The sequence below is a fragment of the Camponotus floridanus genome, unplaced genomic scaffold (genome assembly GCF_003227725.1).
Source record: "Camponotus floridanus strain SB8 unplaced genomic scaffold, Cflo_v7.5 scaffold57, whole genome shotgun sequence".
Classification (NCBI taxonomy): Eukaryota; Metazoa; Arthropoda; class Insecta; order Hymenoptera; family Formicidae; genus Camponotus; species Camponotus floridanus.
Window position 1 is genome coordinate 1123441 of NW_020229736.1, and position 19921 is coordinate 1143361.

Sequence of the window (19921 nt, forward strand, 5' to 3'; positions counted from 1 at the left end):
TAGCGCCGCGTCGAGAACAGTAACTCTCAATGCTCGGATCCAATCTTTTATCGAGGACAATGACTCTTAATGCTTGGATCTATTTTTTATGTACTTGGCGTATTTTATGTATTTAAAATAAATAAATAAAAAGATATAAATATATATTTTGATATATAAGTATATAAAACATAGTATTCTTATTAAAATTATGTATACTATATATTATATAGCATCTCTCTCTCTCTCTCTCTTTAAAAAATTTTTTGGTCTGTATTCTGCAAAAAGTAATTTTTTTCTTACCATATTTTATTCATATTAACGCCCAATCACATGCTATTAAATTTCCAAATAAATTATGATGAAATATGAAATATTAAGTTCATAATTTTGAATTATGATATATTTAAGTACTATACACAAGGTACTAAATACAAAATTTCTTGGTCTGTATTCTGCAAAAAGTAATTTTTTTCTTACCATATTTTATTCATATTAACGCGCAATCACATGCTATTAAGTTTCCAAATAAATTATGATGAAATATGAAATATTAAGTTCATAATTTTGAATTATGATATATTTAAGTACTATACACAAGGTACTATATACAAAATTTCAAAATTAGAATGATTGATGGAAAATAAATTGGCATATACATATAATCAGTTCATTTCAATAAAAACATCTTAATAATTTCTAAGTAAGTTAAAATAAAAAAAATCCAGCATTTTTGATGGATTTACTTGTTTTAATGTTATCAAAACATTGACATTAAAAAATATTAATAAAAATTTAGTGTTTAATAATAATTTCAAATCTGTTATATTAGTGAAGTGTAAATAAAAACATTTTATGATTACGGAAATACAAATAAATTATGTTATAAAAACAGCTTTCTTATAATTATGTTATCATGTAACTTAAATATACTAGTAGTTATAAAAATAACTTTAAATTTTATTTTATTAAAAATATCTTACCAGGAGCTGTGAGTATTCCTTTGCCGAAAATTGGTTCCATAAGTTTATATGCTACACTTTTATCCACACTGTTTTGTAAAATTGCCTACAATGTTGTGTAAATATTTTTAAACATTTTGAATATATATCTGTTGCGTTATTTAAACACACACAATTAATATATACTTTAGAAAATCTCTTTTTCTTTCTTTCTCTTTGATTCTTTCTCTTAAATTAATGATATAATAATGACATGCGTAGCATAGTTTGACACGCCCTACGATGTGCAATAAATTTTTATCGCAAATCTCATACTAATTACAGTAAAATATGGACTTCTCCCTACAAATAAAAAAAGAAATCTGTACGATTTTTTTCGCAGAGTTATGGCGTATCAAAGTTACCCTTATTTTTTCAGTTATCGCTAACATTAGCATTATCCAATAAGCACAACGAAGAAGTTGCTAGTCGGATTTGGCGCATCGTGTGTGTGTGTGTGTGTGTTTTGTGCGCGCACATTCATGCGCATTTGTCACAGCAGAGATAAGGATCTTCTGGTTCGTCACTTTTGCGGTATTTAGTGACTTCAAACTATCTCTGCTGTGATAAATACACACGAATGTGCACGAATGCGCACGATACACGCACACACGTATTGAGTAATACTAATGCTAGCGGTAACTGAAAAAGTAAAAAAGTAATTTTAATATATCATAACTCCATGAAAAAAATTGCACGAATGTCTTCTTTTATTTGTAAGGAAAAGTTTCATTTTATTATAATTAATATGAGATTTGTGATAAAAATACACTGTACCCCGTAGAACATGTCAAACCATGCAAATTTTTAAAAACAGAACATGCTCTTTTGGAAAAGTGACGAGAGCGGATGAGGTTACATTCAAAATTTCACAAATGTTTCTTAAAGTGTAGACTTCAAGCAGTTTCTTAAAGTGCAAACTTGAATATGAAATAAGAATTTTTCAAATACAATAATTTTTGGTGGAGTTATGCTAATTTGAATTTATGTGAAATTTTTACGTAAAGTTACCTATGCGATAATTTTATTGACCAGTGTATACAGGGTGATTCAAAATAACCCTATTGTCCTTGAAATGACACATTCTTGAGTCATTTCTAAGACGATTTTTCTTTTGGTAAAATTTCATTCAACGCTTAATTTTTGAATTATTAAAAGAAGTAATTATGACAAGTCGGATACAAAAGGCAGGCAAGGGTGGCGCGATTCATCGGGAGATGCGGATGCTTACGCGGAGTGCCTGCTGCGATCACCTGATTGCTACAGACATACACACACATACGAATATGTACATTCTCTCTCTCTCTCTCTTTACTTTTTATTATTATATATTTTCGCTTTAATTATATTTAAAAATTTTTCTATTTTTTTTACGAGAGATGGGGGAAATGCATTTTATATATACTCATCGGGCGATGCGGTGAATTATGTGGGACTCGAGTACTAAGTCGAATTACCAACTCGGTACTCCCTACCCACTAAAAACCCCTCTCTTTCGCAAATTTTCTCTAACACTGTTTATTTGACATCCCGAAATCTGTTTTCACACAACACCAAAGCGTAACATATTACACATTCGAATTAAAAAATGCCATGTTCTCCTAAAAAAAATTCAACTTCCGATCTGGATGGCGTATTTCCAGTCGAAATCAAAAGTTGAAAATATCATTCGATAAAGCGTACTCGATTTACTTAAAAATTGTTCGTGATTTTTTATAAAAGCCATTTATTTTCATTTTAAAAGGGATGTACTGGGACACCCCTTTTCAAATGAAAATAAATGGCTTTTATCAAAAATCGCGAACAATTTTTAAGTAAATCGGGCATGCTCTATCAAATGGTGACCTTCATTATTTTATCACAGTTGCTTTCAAGGTCAATTTTAAGATTGACAGAGGCACTTTTAGAAAAAACGTTTGATACCAAAGTTTCTTACTTTTTCACGTACAATTCGAATCTGTAATAGAAAGTGCCATGTTTCTTTAAAAAAATTCAACTTCCGATTTTGATGGCGTATTTCCGGTCGAAATTAAAAGCTAAAAATATTATCATTTGATAGAGCGTATTTACTTAAAAATACGATTTATTTAAAAATTGTTAGCGATTGTCGACAAAATTTATTTTTATTTTAAAAGGGGTGTAAGGGTGGTCTGGGACACTCTGTACATATACAACGTCCCGCATATCAAAAAATCACAACTTTTCGTATACGTATTATAGTTAGAATTTTCAGAAATCGATTTTTTGCTTTTAATTTGCTAAAACTATTATATTATATATTGGTATATTTGACGCAGAATTGCAGAACTATTGTAAAATAAACTACGATTCTAAAGATATAATTGATTTTCATGACTTGCAATGCGTGAACTTTAACGCACTATATTTTTGGATTTGATTTTTTGTATTTAATCATCACAATTATTTAAAATGTTACTACATAGAACTCTAGAACTATTCATAAGAATGTTAAGAATTTGAAAAAAAATTTGATTTTTAGATACGATGTCTATAAGTATATAAGAGTCATTTTTACTTCGTTTTTTGCTGCCGCCCGATATTCACCGTCGCGAGCTATCGCTATTTGGAATAAACGGTGGACCGTCTTCGCTAATGCACTAGAATGATCGATTATCTAGCCACCTGGCACTCTTATTGATTAATCTTCTTTAATTAATATCTCGAAATTTTACGTAGTTGTTTGCAAAATGATACAGGACCTTTTAGTTCAGTTTAGCGAGCTCTACTTATGACTTTTTTAACAAACGAGGCTGAGACATCTTGTATATATTTATATTTATAACAAAACATAAAGTTATCTTTTTACCTGTATTTGATCTGCTTCATATATTACAATGACTAATTTGTTGCCTAGACAAAATTTACATGGAGACAAATAATCTCTTGTCAATTTAATCACAATATCCAAAAAGTCTAAAAAATGTTTTATGACTTATAATATGTGATAATTTTATATATTATAATATGTGATATTTTATGCATGATTATAATTTATCAACATATCATTTCGAAATAATGCAATATTAGTAGTGGTTAATTTTTGGTAAATGTTTTGATCTCTTCATTATTACCTTTAGAATTATGCCGAAAAAAATAATAGGTACTTCCAATGAGCGGATATGATTTTGGACCAGGCATGGTATTTAATATTTTAATAGATAATTGTTCCCGCCGGTAATTTAAAATCCAGTATTTTATGGCAATGCATGCCAGTATAATTAATACAATACTTACAAATGTCATTATATTGAATAATGATAACGAAATAATAATATGTTGTACACGAATGAAACTGTGGTCTTCAGATTTTATTGACGCTTTTATAATGTCTGCCCCACTCAAAAATACTGACTTAGCTCCACCCAGTAAAGCGTGGAAGTAAGTTAATTGAAGCTTGAGTCTTCTTGATGATTTAACGAGTCATTCTTGATGATTTAACGATTCAGAAAATGCTTGAGGCCTATCGAACGAGTGCACTATCAATTTCAAGAATATTACTGTATGTTTAGATTTTGACAATCATCCCAAGAACCAGAACTTTATTTTAAAAATTCTTTAGATAGAGAGGCTTCGAACATAAAGCCGTACCAATAAATATGGGATAGTTGGAATTTCTTATAACAACTTTTTGTCTTATAATTCGCGAATTTATTTAGAATTTCGTTAACGCTAATGGATATATACGCGGGTTAGGTTTCGTTTTTCTATGCGCTATCATTATTCTGAAGAAGGATTGCTTTCAAATGCAAGCCGATCCTTGATTTTTTTTCTTCCACGATATCGTTTCGAGGAAAGAAAAGAATCGTGGAGTCCACCGGATGTAACACTACATTAATATCGATATTTTCCAGGGCTTCCCATAATTTTTCTAGTGGTACGCTATCGTATGCCTTTTTGAAATCCACGAAGAGTAAGTGCAATTCTTTATTGACTGCTGTTACCTTTTTTATTACTTATCTCACAGTGAATACATGGTCGATTGTTGATCTGCTCACTCAGAAACCCGTCCGTTCTTCTGCTTCTGCTTGTTCATATTCCTTTTCCATCTTTCAATTATTTTTCAGCCTTTTAATTGTATTGGTTACCGCGATCCCTCGATAATTCTTGCATCTCTGTTTGTCCCCTTTCTAAAAGATAGGTGACTTACTTTCCATTCTGCCGGGACTTCCCGTCCGTTTAAACAGTTCTTAAATAATTCCGTCTATCGTAGAGGTGGCCACAAATGCGAATTGTAAGTAGACCGACAATAGGTGGTCAAGACACGGTCATCATCAAACGTCGCGGATGACTCTTGCGCTCGCAATCGATGTCGCACGTTAACGAATTCAAAGTTTTAGACTCACACTAATTAGTATAAAAATACTACTTTATTGCAGTGACACAAAATCGTCTTTTTATTGTCTCTCGCACTGGCACTCTTCGGTCATTATTTTAATCAAAAAGAACTCTCTTGCTTAGAACTCGCGGTTTGAAATTAAATTTCTTTGTTCTTAATCTTACGCGGAAAACGAGATCTAACGACCATTTATAGAGAAAATCGAGAGCTTCTTTTTTAAGGGGGGGGTATGCTATTTAAAATTTTTTTTTGGCATTTTTTTTTTATTTTTTTAAATGAATGCGCAACATCTCAAGAATATTCAGTCAAAATTTCAAGTCGATCGGAGCAAAAGTAAAGAAGTTATGAACGCTTGAAGGACCGTTGTTCCGAGCCGTATTTCTCTACCCGCTCGACCGGTGTGCGGCGCGCTGACGTGGCACTCTATTGTATTCATTCCTAATCCCTAAATTCCTTTATTGCTGAAAGCATCTTTTCAGGTAGCCTTGTGAGCATTGAAAACATGGTATATACATCAGTTGCTCGCTGTATGTCGTGTTGAACGGTAGAAAGTGAGTCGAAAAATTTGACTGTTATCGTTCGAGTTCGTTGAATTTTCGGGCATTTTGAACTGTGTTTGTGTTTGAACTGTTACTGAGTGTATGTGTTATTATTAAAGATGCCTCGAAAAGTGACTAGAGATGATCGTAAATACGGCAAAAAGTATTTGAACCGAGCAAAAAAAATAATACCGCCACAAAAGCGTAAAAACGATGAAGTAACAGCTGGCAGCTCGTCGTCGAAAAAAATTAAAAATCGTCCCGCTATTGAAATAGAAGCTATAAAGTTCTGGAAGCCATGATGCCCATTTATGAGGACTTGAGCAGGGACGCACTGTTGCAGCGATGTCTTGGAGGTTTTACACAAAACAATAACGAAAGCCTCAATCAGCTAATATGGAAAATCTCTCCAAAGGCATACAGTGGAACCTCTACAACCGTACAAATTGCAGCTAATGTGGCTGCTTGCACTTTTAATGAAGGTTCTATTGCCCTGTTGGCCTTCATGGAAGAGATGCACATCGGTACAGGCCCTAGTTCTCATGAATGGGCGCGACAAGTTGACGATTTGCGAATTACTAGAGGAGGCGAGAAGGCGGCTCACGATAGTAAAGAAGGGAGAGTTTCGCGGAGACAAACACAAAAAGATGCTCTGGATCTTCTGGATGAAAGCGCCTTGCTCTATGGACCTGGTATCGACGATTCTGTGTGAGTATAAAAGAACTATCGACTTTTATTTCGGGATTTTTAGTGTGCAAAAGTTTAAAGTGTTTTTCTCGAACTTGCCTTTTCCGAAGTCCGTGATCACGATAACTCAAAATCTACTCGATCAATCGTTCTAAAACTTGGCACACTGCTTCGTAACAACATTTACCAGGTATTCCTGGGAGCTTTTTTTGATTTGTTAAAAATTGTTAATTTTACAAAAACAAATAACTCGATTTTTTGCACCAAAAATCAGAATTTTGGCTTCAAAGTGCCACTAAAAATTAAAAAATCAAAAAAAAAAAAAATTCCCCCCAGCGTTACCTCGAAAAACATTTCCTTTAACGAATGCATTTTTATTTTTTGGTTTCAGATGATTCTACTACGAGTTATGATGATCACCGCCAAACCACTTTTTTTAGGAGCGCCTTCGGAAATTCGTTGTCACTCGCGTATTTTTCGATATTTTTCGATGAAAATTTAGCAAGCTACTCTTCAAATGTTGTATTATTACATGGAAATTGAATAAATAAAGTAACATTATCTGTTTCGCCAAAAAAAATTCGTAAAAACATGCCTTTTTTCCATCGAAATTAGCATACCCCCCCCTTAAGAGGGGTGAAAAAAATACGAGTTGCGCAATACTTTGATATCCGGTAGTCTCGCCCAGACTCGTAACAAACAATTATGAAAGCCTGAGGCAAGATGATTATGCGATTACATAAAATTATACAAAAAGAAATACATTCTTTTTATTCTTACGCGTTAGCAGAGAGTAAAAGAAGAAGATACATTTTCTTGTACATTTAAACAGAAGTATTATTAATTAGTATAAGTTAAACTTTAGACTTGTTTGTGCTGCATCTTTTTGCTTCATTAAATTATTACGACACACCTTATGCTTTTTAAGAATTATATTTAAATTGCATTGGAGTTCTATTTGAACTTGCATTGGATAATCATTAATATCACATTATATTTGAGAGATGTATTATAAAATCAAAGATATATTATATATTCTTATTTTTTAATTCTTATATTTAAAGATAATTCTTATTTTTTAAAGTTTTTAATTTATAATTACATAATAAATGTAATACGTATTAAATATATGACTTGACAGTTGTTTTGTATCGTTATCTCGCATATTATTAATTTTTTTTTTACGAATTGCGTTATTTAGTATTAAATGACGCAATTTCTAGAGAAAAATAAGATTTAATAAATCATACAGTTAATCGGCTGGAATAATTTATTCATAGCAACTGCGGTATAATGTTTAGCACGGATTACGCTGCAGTATATTCACGAGCACGGAATACGCGCGATTCATTCTCGTAAAATAACAAATGCAGATAGAATCAAAACATTATAGGACTACTCATAATCCCGATCGAAGGAAATTAAATCGAATGTGAAATATCGTTAATCCAATGTCAGGAATCCAATGTCATTCTCGGCTATGTTTTTTATCGTTATTTTAAAACAAAATCATTTTCAAATCAATTTTCGAATTATTTTTTGCCGACGTGCGAATATACTGATAAAAAAGATTTTAATCCAATGATTAAACTTGCTGATAGATTTTGAAATTTTTAATCGAAAAATTGGCGCATTTTTACTTTGTCACTTGCATTCAATTTCCATTGATGGATCAAAATATAAATATTTTTGTTATTTCTTTTTGATACATTATTATTTGTATATAGAATACGTACAACATAATATGTACGACATATTAGAAGGAATTTTCATTATAATTTGAATATATGCAAAATATGATAATTAATCTTGAAATGTAGAAAAAAAACAAAAGAAGTATCTAACCATTAGTTTAATTTATATATAAATCAAACGATAAAGTATTTTCAAAATCTCTACTTATAAATATTTCTAAGTTTAATTTTTATTGTTCTATATTATATCTTCTTATATACTTTTCGTTTAAATAAGAATAGTTATATCAAATAATTTTTATTTTTATTCCATGACACTTTTCACACACACACACACGCGCGCGCACGTGCGCACGCACACACACACACACACACACACACACACTTTCTTTTATTTTTATTATTTTTATTTGTTTTAATCTAATTAATTTATTTTAAATATTAATACATGAATGTGTATGAATGATAATGTATTTTAATCATGTTGGGTTAAGTTATTTTTTGTTTATTTATGAATGAGATTATTCACGCATGCATTATATTAGTTTATCTATTCAAATTTATAATACTTTTGTTTTTTCTATAAACTATCGTTACGTAAAAATTCTAATATACACGTGACGCTTAAATTGCATGCATATTGCATATTATATGTGTAGTAATGCGAAAAAATATGTTTTCCTCGCTGGATGAAGATGTACAGATAAGACAGAAAATTATAATATTATACAGAATATTTATAATTATAATATTATACAGAATACTATAATGCATTTATTAATATTGAGTGAATTATTTTTAAGAACATATCTCTCTCGAGCCTCGAATGCACTTATTAAAGTTATTTACAATTTTTTCAATAAAAAATAACTGCGAATTATTGAATATATATTCTTAAGAATAACTCGCTCGATATTAAAAATTATTTATATAAGTGCAAATGTATTCTTAAAATTTCATGAATTTCATGAATTTTATGAACATGACCTGACACAACTGATTTTAAATAATTTCTCCATTTCTCCACATGTCCATATCTGTATACTCATATAAACATAGTAACATGTATCCTTTCCTATTTATGTTCATAAAAATTATCATGTCAGCCATCGCGTCGATCATAATATATTAATGCTATCAATATTAAATAATAATATTCCATTTATTCAAATATTTAATCTAAATATTTAATATTTTAAACATCGATATAATAATTTGTTACTGATAGCATTTACATTTAGATTTAATATTATATTTGATTTAATACACATATATTTTTAACTTTTAAAATAAAATATAACATATTATTTCTTAAACATTAATAATTATACAATTTCTTTAATATTTCTGAAGATAATTTTGTTGATTTAAATTTTACTTTTAAAACATTTTTATTCTTAAAACATGTTATATTTACTTTTACAACGTTTTTAAAAATTAATTCAACTTAATTAAAATAATTTTAATTAGGATTATTGGAATATTAAAAGAAAGAATGAATCTTACTTAACTGCCCTATCAATCCTACCATTAAACGATTCTTTTAGGATAATTTTAATTGCTCTAACAATCCTACTATTAAAGAATTCTAATGATTTTATCAACCCTGATATCAATAGAAGAATTCTAATGATTTTACTTAATAGCCTTAACAATCATACTTCCTAATTAATTAATATTATTCAAGATTTGAGGAACCTATCTCTAATCACCTCACTATGTATATTTATTTTAGTCACGTGCCCTAACCGCGAGCCCTAACAGCGTGCCCTAACAGCGTGCCCTATCTTCAGATCAGTTCAACTTACCTTTCGTTTCCCCTGACCATTTTCTTTCTCGATCTCTAATCAGAGATCGAAGAAGGAGATAATTACTCCTTCTTTTGCCGGATAATTACCGGCAAAAAAGCGTGAAATATTTACGCTCATTTAGTAACGATCGTTTGATTTCACAATCGCTCGTTAAATACTGAATATAACTTTATTTTAACTGAATATAATACTGAATATAACTTTATTTTAACTGAAATAAAGCCAAATTACTACAAATTTCTATAAATTATATTTTATAATAAAGTATATAATTAATGTGTGTTCTATAAATTATATTTATTATTGTTCTATAAATTATATTTACTTCTATAAATTATATTTTATAATAAAGTATATAATTAATGTGTGTATATTTATTATATTACAAATTATTTAATTAATTAATCGTTTGGCTTTATATTAAATTAAAATAAAGTTTAAAGACAATATCTACAAACAAATTCTACGATGGATGAGCTAGGAGCAATTAGAAGATAAATGTGCATTATAAGAATAAATTAGTATCAGAAATTGTTAAAATTGATAATTGTTAATGCGTGTTCTTTATTTAATAAATTAGACAAAGAATCTTTACAAAAAAATCTTTTCTTGATTTCTTCTCTTTTTAATTAAAATTTCAATATATTTTCGCAATAGATGCAAAGCATCTATTAATTTAATTTAATAATATCTAATTAATTTAATTTAATTATTTAATTTAATTTATTTGATTTAATCCATCCTAGCTCTTCCATTTTAAAGCAACGGATTTATCTACAATCTACAATCTACATCTGTAATCTCTACGAATCCTATTACCTTAAAGTTAAATAGAAGTTTTTTTCACTTACCGGCATTGATGCGCAACAGCGGAGTTGTTGTTATCGAAGCTGGTTGTCTGTAACATACAAATATAAAATTCATTTATAATAACGCTCACAAAATGCAATTAATATTTAAAAAATTTTTATTGCGTGAAATTTTATACCCGATGTGTAAAATAATAAGTAGATAAACACGTATGAAAAAATTTTATAAATTTTTGAAATTGTATTTTAAATAGAAAATTTTATATGACTTTTATAAAAATCTTTTTCTTTAATTCATTTAGATAATAAAATCGAATTACTGTTTGTTTATAACAAGTTAACAATTTTTAATAATTAATATACAAATAATAGATATTCACCATCAGGTTGCTCCGCCGATGTAAGATGCCTCTCCCAGATCTCCTCCTCCTCTCATGTTGTTGGCGCGCGATACTTTTAACGACACTCCCGCACTCGCGAGCGATATTTTTATATCGCTATTTTCGTTATTTTACGCGCGATACTAAACGACACTCCCACACTATTTCGATGCGATTAAAAATTTTTTATTTGATCGCGCGATGTGTATATTTAATATGTGTATACCTTTAACGGCACTCCCGGTTTCGGTACGAGCGAAAATCCCATTTCACTTACAACAAGAATTACAACGCGAAAACGCGACGCGTTGACGAAGCGCTTGCCGTCCGCGGCACGTTGACGGCATCGACGACGCGAAAGGGTACTTAGCTTCCCATTCAGGCACATTAAAATTTATCATAAATTGAAAAATTTAAGATAAACCTGAAGGCACCGTCCAGGTACTAAGCCCTCCCACCGCGACAAGGTGTACCCCATGGGAGGGTTATATTACATTATAATCTTATATATAATATAATATATAATTAATTTTGTAATATACTATATAAATTTTAATTCGCAAATATAAACGATAAATATAAATATAAAAGATAAGAGAAAATCTATTATATAAAGCAACGTTCAAAATAATTGTTAGAGAAAGAATTTGATAATATATGGAACGTCCCACATCACTACCTCACTGCTCGAAGGCCACAGAGGGAATGATCGTAGGTCATAAACATTACCAGTACTGTTTATATCGCCAAGATTGACTATGTAGAGAGAAAATTTGATAATATATGAAACGTCACTACTTTATTGTTCAAGGTTATTGTGCGAATGATCGAAAGTCATAAAACATCGTTGAAATATTCTATGAGTGATTGTCGATTAAGAAAATTTAAAGCATTGGTCGAAATTTATTTAATTTTAATAAGTATCGTTAAAGAAATTATTATAATAAGCATCAATAATCGAAAGATCATAATAAAATTAATTTCTTTATCCCCTTTTATGTTCTCTTTTTCAATTTTTATTCGCAGTAATTAATGATTGCGATTCGATAAAGATTTATCGTTGATACATTTTTATGACGTTTATTGTAAGTTAATTTATTTTTAATATATTTGTCATCGAAATATTTTATGTACTTTAACATATATATATATATAATAAGCAATATAGCTATTTTGAAAATAATACATATATAAATAATAATAATAAATAAATAATTTTTATAAATCACTCACCGCATATCTCTCTGACTGCTTTAGGCTCTTCCACTGCTCTCTGAGTGTCCGATACTTTTCCAGATGTTCTTCTTTTTTTTTCTTCATCCTTTGCTGTGTCCTCATAGCACTCATATTCATTCGCGAACAAACAATTAATTATATTTAGTCATATACTATAGAAACGATCGCGAGACTTTTGCACGGCACTTCCGATTACGGAATAATTACGAGAAACGCACATTAATATATCGTATAAGGGATAAAGAAGTACGATTCGCTCTACAATAGTCGTAGCGAATTATATTTTAATACTAATCGCGATCGCGTTTAGGAAAATAATTCAATAATACGAAGCGTTTTGTATCATTACTTTGCCGTTGGAATGCCGTGTGAATAATACAAGTTCGTCTATATATTTATAATTTTTGCTTCTTTTGTTTCAATTTTTATTTGGAATAATGAAGGATCGCGTTTCGATGGATGTATCATCGCCATATAATTTTATGTTATTTATTAAAAGTTAATTAATTGTTAATTGTAATAGTCGTAGTGAATTATATTTCGATATTAATCGCGATCGCACTGTTAGAAAAAGAATTCAATAATACAAAGTGTTCCGTATCACTACTTTACTACTGGAATGTCGCCGTGCGAATGATACAAGATCTTCGCCTATGAAAACAATACAGCGCTACGTCATCAAGGCCGAACGTGTTATTGACCTCGCTGCCGAAATATTTTACGCGTACTGTGACGTACAATACAAAAATTGAATTTATATATAAGTATATTTTTAATGTCTCACACACACATGTATACATAGATTAATTATTTATTAAACGATTAATATACATCACAAGCTTTTCCATTACGATAATTATTCGATTTTGTTATTCTTTCGTTTTACTGCGCATTCTCAGACGAATTATATATTTAAATCATCACATAATTATATGATAAAGCATCGGACGAAATATTCTATAAATATTAAAAGAAGAATAATTATTGTTCTTAAGGATTGCAACAAAATAATAATTTATAATTTTGATTCCGGTCACACATATCGATTCTTAATTGCATTCGATTCTTTTTAATTAAATGAACGCATTACGCGAAATACGTGTTTCGAAATTATATTCTAATTATATTCCAATCGTATAATCGAGTATTTCGAATAATGGAAAGAGCAATGGTCAAATCAATTATTTATTAATAATGAAATTGTAACTTACAAATGTATTCCGTTTATTCCATACGTTAACATCGCGGCAACAATGAATAAACTTTTAAAATAAATAATTAGTATATCAAAACAGTTTACCAATTTAATTACTGATATAAAAATCGATCAATTGACCAGTTGGTGAAACTGTTTCAATATACTTTATATTTATTCAAATATAAAGTTATTTTCTTAAAAGAATTGTTATACGACGAATTGTTATATTATGTTTACGCGCGTCACGCGTTCAAATTCAATTTTGACTTCTCCCGGGAAGATTCGAATCGTTCGTCGAGAATCGATCCTTCAAAACGCGATTGTTCTGTATAATTTTTCAAATTAGTGATTATTAATTTGTACAATTTTTATTTACACAGCGAATGGCGCGTTTTTGATTTTGATTTTAATTAATGTCGAGTGAGTCATAACTTTTTGAGATATATTGCATTACTATCATGTAGTAAAATGACAAAAGGCATGGTATAACGTCGCGAGTGTTGTACATACAAAGCGTAAATTGCTGTATGATTGTATGCTGATTAGTACGTAATTACGTTTTTTGAATATCAAGTGAATATCATAAAGCAGAAAGAAATAAACGAGAGAAACGACAAAAATAACTCATTAAACACATCGTGCGATGGCGAAATAATCGTGAGTTTATTATTTATTTTATTGTATTATATGTATTATTTGTTGAATTAATTATTTGCTTTTATGTTTAATAATAATTTATTTCACCAATGTGAAATATTGAAATATTTTATATGTATATATATTAATATTATAAATATATTCTATATATATATATATATATATATATATATATATATATACATAATATACATAATATACATAAATATAAATATATATATATATATATATATATATAAACTTTACATTATATAAAATATTAAATGATATTAATATACATAAATATAAATAAATATATTCAGAGTTCCAAAACTGAAGGTCCATATTTTAAGGGCGTGTTGCTGATGCCATTTAGAGAAAAAAAGTTTAGTATACATATGTCTGCAAATGCTTCCTAACAGAAATACAAATATTAAAAGTTGAATATTAAAAAAAAGACATTTAGAAAAGAAAAGAAAGACATTTAATTTAATTTGTTCATTTACAAATTCTGTTCAAAATGACATCCTGCAGATTCAATACAAAGTCTTGCCCTGTAAAAGTGATCTAACAGCTTGCTCCACCATTCCAGGAGAATTTCTGATTTATGTTGCCGCATCCATAATAATTCTAATATTCCGCATTCTAATAAATTCATCCCTGTTGTGAGATTGAAAATATAAACAATACCAGGCTGATAAAAATATAAACAATACTAACAGACTAATAGAAAATGTTTCACATATTCATATTAACTTTCAATGCTTGTATTTCTGTTAGGAAACTTTTGCGGACAATATATTTATTAGACTTTTTTTACTCTAAAACTCTAAATGACACGCCCTTAAAGTATAAACTTTCAGACACCTTCACCCTGTATATAATATAGTCTGAATATAAATGATAAATATAAATGATAAATAATTTATAAATTACTTACCGCATAATGTTGCTCCGTGCTTTTTCAGACTTGCTTTTCTCTTCCTTTGTTATTTCTTCCTTGCACTCACATTCACTTTCGAAAACAAGATTAATCAAGATTAGTTAATTAAAATTAGTATACGCAATGATTGTGAGACACTTTGCACGGCACTCCCGATCGCGTAATAATTACAAATTAAAAGTTTAGAAAGTATTAATTATAATTATCACAGCGAATTATATTTCACTACTAGTTGCGATTGCGTTTTATTGTTAGAGAGAAAATTTGATAATATACAAAGTATTTCGCACCTTACTTCTCGAAAGCTGCCGTACAAATGGTATCAAGGCCGTATATGTAAACACAGCGCGTCATACGCCGCCAAGGCCAAACGTGTTATTGTCCATTCATTTCCGAAATATTTTATGTACTTTAACATATACATGGAATATTAAAGTGTCTAGGAGTGTTTTAAATTATATAAATTAATTAAATAATATTTGTTAAAAAGGATTGATGTATCATGTATGAAGCTTTTCATTATGTTAATTACTTTAATTTATGATTCGATTGTTTTGCTATGCGTTTTGAATCTAAATTATATTCAAATAATTGAAAAATAGAACGAGAGAAAGCTTCGCGGTCGAATTATATTTTATTATTATATTATTGATTCTATAAATATTATTAAAGTAATAATGTCTGCTTGTAAAAATTGATTTCACATCGAAACTATAATTTATTATTTTAGATTTGTTTCTACGATTCTTACGTGATTAAATGAATAAATTAATAATTATTAAGAAAAGTGCCCATTACGTAAGAAGAATAAATAAATAAATGAAATAAATTATTGAAATAAATTATTGAATAAATAAAATAAATAACTGTAGATAGACCCGAGATAACATGACATAAATAAATGAAACTAATGAAATTATCAATAAGTGATTTATATTCCTGCGTATTTATATCTTTATTTTTATATATATATATATATATTATTTATATTATTTATATTATTTATATTATTTATATTATCAGAGAGAAGACTGAGAAGTATCATGGCCCGATTTTAGGTGATTTCTGAAAGCGACCTATCTCTTTTGTGGACATTAAAAGAAGGGTAGTATATATGTTACCCTCTAAGAACATTCGTGGACATTGGCTTTGTAGTTCATGTCCATGTTTTTAATGTCCACAGAGGGCACATCGCTTTCAGGGATCACCTAAAAGCGGGCCATGACACCTTTCAGTCTTCTCTCTGTCACATGTAATCAAATTTAGGCGCCCTTTTTGATTGGGTTAATATCGTTGAGTATACATCGATAACATATATTTTAAATTAAATCAATAGAAATGTGTTATTGATTAAAACAATAACAAAATTTCACAAAAGAGAGAGAGGGAGAAATCAATGAATATTTTTATGAAAACATTTATACTTTGCTTTTTCGTCCTATAATTCATTGATTACGATAAAATAATTTCATTGAAAAATCAATATAAACTGATACTTTTTAATAAGATTTCGTTTCTTCACACTTATAATTACTTATAATTAAAACCATGGTGGTTATTACTCTATTTAAAAAATAAAGCTAGGCTTGTTTCTAGAATCTATTATAAAAATTATCATAATATATTATTTTATCACACTATTTATTCTGCAGATGAAATGAAAGTCGCTACGAAATTAAAGATTGAAAGAAAATATATTTGTAATTACACATAATTCCATGGAATTCAAATTCCTCGAAATACAAAAGAAACTTGTGGAACGGCTTTTCGCTGCAATAATAATAATTTTTATTTTTTACACATATATACACTTCATATACACACACATGATTCCGCACGCATACAAGGTACAAGAAGCACAGACAGAATTATGTACACATCACAGAATTCCATGCAGCATCCCTCAGGCGGGCTACTGCTGGTGTATCCTATTATGGTTCGAATTTCTATAGGGATCTTCGACAACGACGGAATTGCAGATCAGATCGTAGCCGGTTCTGTTAAATCTGAAGAAGAACAACGAGAAGCAGATCGGGAATAGAAATGCCAGCACAAAATTTTTCACCACCGATCGACCCAGGGCTAATGGCAGACCCAGATCGGTCCCGGGACTCACCAGGACCACGTCCGGCTCGTTCGGACGTTCTACGGGAGTTATATTTCGACACTGAACCACCCGCAAGCCCATCATGTACTTGCCAGGTGTAGCACCTCCGATGAAACCGTAAACACCATGTTGAAGCCAAAAGGCCTGAAAGAAATTCACAATTAATAACTATAAGGATAATTTTGAAAGTTGAATTGAAATCAAATTAAATTTTATTATTTAAAATTTAGTTTTTTATGGAGTAAATTATTTTTACAAAATACAGTTTAGTTATTTTTTCGCAAAATTTCGCAGAATTTTCCCCTTACCTCGAAGATGCAAACTATCACACGATGAATCACTTCCAAGATCAGAATCCCATAAGTCATTTCCAAAGCCATTTTGTAATCGATACGCAAATTTGTTTGCAATAAATCCAAGTCTTCGATGTCTCTGAAAAAATATAATCACTGTAAAAGATTGCAGTATATATTGTAAAGTGAAGAAAGTTATTATAAAGAACAAAATTATTATTATGTGAAGAAAATTATTATAAAGAAGAAAATTATTATTATTCTTTATAATCATTTATTATTAAGAAAAACAGAAAATTTTAACAAAAAAATCTCTTAATATTAAAAATCTCTCTTAATATTAAAAAATATTAAAATAAAATATGAAAAAGTAAAGAAGAAAATTACTGATTACATTGGAAAAAGACTTAATGATTTAGAAATATTTAATACAAATTTTAAAATGTTCAAGAAAGTAAAATTTATAGGCATTTCTTATATTGCTCATGTTTTTTTTGCTTACATAAAATCAAATACATCGATCGCGATGAAGGTGATGGAGAATTTCAAAAGAAATAGCATCGTTGAGTCTATAAATTCAGCAGCAAACCTCTTCCAAATCGGAGGAATGCGGTATTCGTAACCTAAAATATAAAGTGAATTTAAGAATATAAAATCGTTTCATGCGTGACATGTGTTTTATAATTCTTTAAACAGGATCGCAAGATTTTAACCTTCGACTCCAGGAGGTTGAAAAGGACCCGCAGGTTGTTCCTGAGGTCTTCTTTGCCTCACTCCTTCATTCTGTCTATCTGTGTTTCCGATTATTACTCCCGGTCTATTTGGTGGGGTTGGTACTTGATTTGCTTGAAAGGCTGTTGAAGCTGAAAAAAATTATGACTTATAAAATAAAATCTATAATTCTAACGATAAAATAACTTATTTTGACAAAATTTGAAATTTAACTATCAATAATAAGAATTATTATTGTATTTAGAGTAATAATTTATTATTACATATGTATATTAAAATAATATAAAGTTTCTTATTTTTATAATATATTAATAAAGTTTATCAGTATTTATTTTATATTATATTCTTTCAAATATAACAAATTTGTCAGAAATTTTAATTATAATTTTCTCATAAAATATTTTAGATTATATATAATATAAATTTAATTAAACTTTTTGCAGTAATTTATTACTGTACATATGTATATTGAAAGAGTATTAAAGTTCCTTATTTTTGAATATTTTTAAATATGAATATGAAATTTTATCTTTCATAAAACTGAACAGAATTATTTATTTTATGCATGTTTCTTGAAATGTTCAAAATTTATCAGAAATTTTTATTGATTTCCTTTTTATTAATTTTTTATTTTCATAATTTTTTGATAAAATATATTAGTTTATATAATATAAATTTAGTAAAGCTTCTTTTTCTTATCTTCCTACTTTTATATTATGTAAAATAAAATAAATTGAATAAAGATTTTTTTAAAAATTCTTTCAATATAAAAATATTCTTATTGATTTTCTTATTCTTCGACATATAATCTTTCGAAACGACTGGCGTTTATTCATACCGGGTGACGAATTCGCAATGTGCCCGGACATCACGTAATAAGGGAACATCGCCGCGACACTTTGCCAAGCGTATGCTTCCTGGACCCATGTCTCCAATTTTTTAAAATACCGCGATCTCTCCTCCGCCGGATCCAATTTGCCCTCCGAATCCTGCTCGGACGTTTTCTCATTTTTGTCGTCTGCCATTTTGGGTTCTCGCACTGCCTACGAAAGAAAACAAATCGGTTCGTCACTCGATGTTGAGGATCATAAATCAGCATCGCTGATTACTCCGAAATTTTCGCTCCTCTCGATCGGAGCACGTAAGATGGGAACGTAACAATTGACGGATAACGATTGTCGCGATCGTCGACCGAATCGTCGATTAATTTTTTTTTACCGCGATCAATCAACAAGCGTACGAGATACTGAAAGAGAATAAATAATGATGCGTTGATAACACTATTTGATGAAAAAAGAAAAAACAATGATGGCAAACACGCCTCTCGTTACCTCTGTCGCAATCAAGCACTACGCATCTACGGTCGTGTGTAAACTACGCGCCAACTATCACTACCCATCACTGACGTGTATAATAGCTAATGGTATAATCGTGATGCTTTTTGCCGTCGAGATAGTCCAACGAAATTCCGTCACGACAGCTGTCGGCTTTTCCCCCAGATTTCATCAGTCGTGGTGGG

General features: G+C 29.5%; 3 protein-coding genes across 7 annotated transcripts in view; 1 reads left to right on the plus strand and 2 right to left on the minus strand.

Moving 5' to 3' along the window:
* The window catches only part of LOC105258390 (cytochrome P450 4C1-like), a 28093-nt gene extending 23834 nt beyond the window's left edge, over positions 1 to 4259 (minus strand). For 3 of the 5 annotated variants that reach the window (XM_025412808.1, XM_025412807.1, XM_025412806.1), the window contains exons 1-3: positions 4073 to 4229; positions 3808 to 3914; positions 963 to 1047 (exon numbers count right to left, since the gene is read on the minus strand). In XM_025412808.1, coding sequence (XP_025268593.1) covers positions 963 to 1047; positions 3808 to 3914; positions 4073 to 4139 — 259 coding nt within the window. In that variant the 5' untranslated portion in view covers positions 4140 to 4229. The other 2 variants (XM_025412809.1, XM_025412810.1) reach the window with 2 other exon arrangements.
* Positions 4260 to 5704: 1445 nt separating this feature from the next.
* On the plus strand, positions 5705 to 7137 carry LOC112639322. The gene is made up of 3 exons (XM_025412805.1): positions 5705 to 5888; positions 5996 to 6584; positions 6955 to 7137. Exons 2-3 carry the CDS (start codon positions 6175 to 6177, stop codon positions 6956 to 6958), a joined length of 414 nt encoding a protein of 137 aa, XP_025268590.1. The 5' UTR covers positions 5705 to 5888; positions 5996 to 6174; the 3' UTR covers positions 6959 to 7137.
* Positions 7138 to 16983: 9846 nt separating this feature from the next.
* On the minus strand, positions 16984 to 19907 carry LOC105255697 (protein FAM8A1). Its single transcript, XM_011265138.3, has 6 exons — positions 19734 to 19907; positions 19241 to 19445; positions 18384 to 18533; positions 18173 to 18293; positions 17686 to 17809; positions 16984 to 17521 (listed from the first exon to the last, which is right to left on the minus strand). Exons 2-6 carry the CDS (start codon positions 19425 to 19427, stop codon positions 17183 to 17185), a joined length of 921 nt encoding a protein of 306 aa, XP_011263440.1. The 5' UTR covers positions 19428 to 19445; positions 19734 to 19907; the 3' UTR covers positions 16984 to 17182.
* Positions 19908 to 19921: the final 14 nt, after the last annotated feature.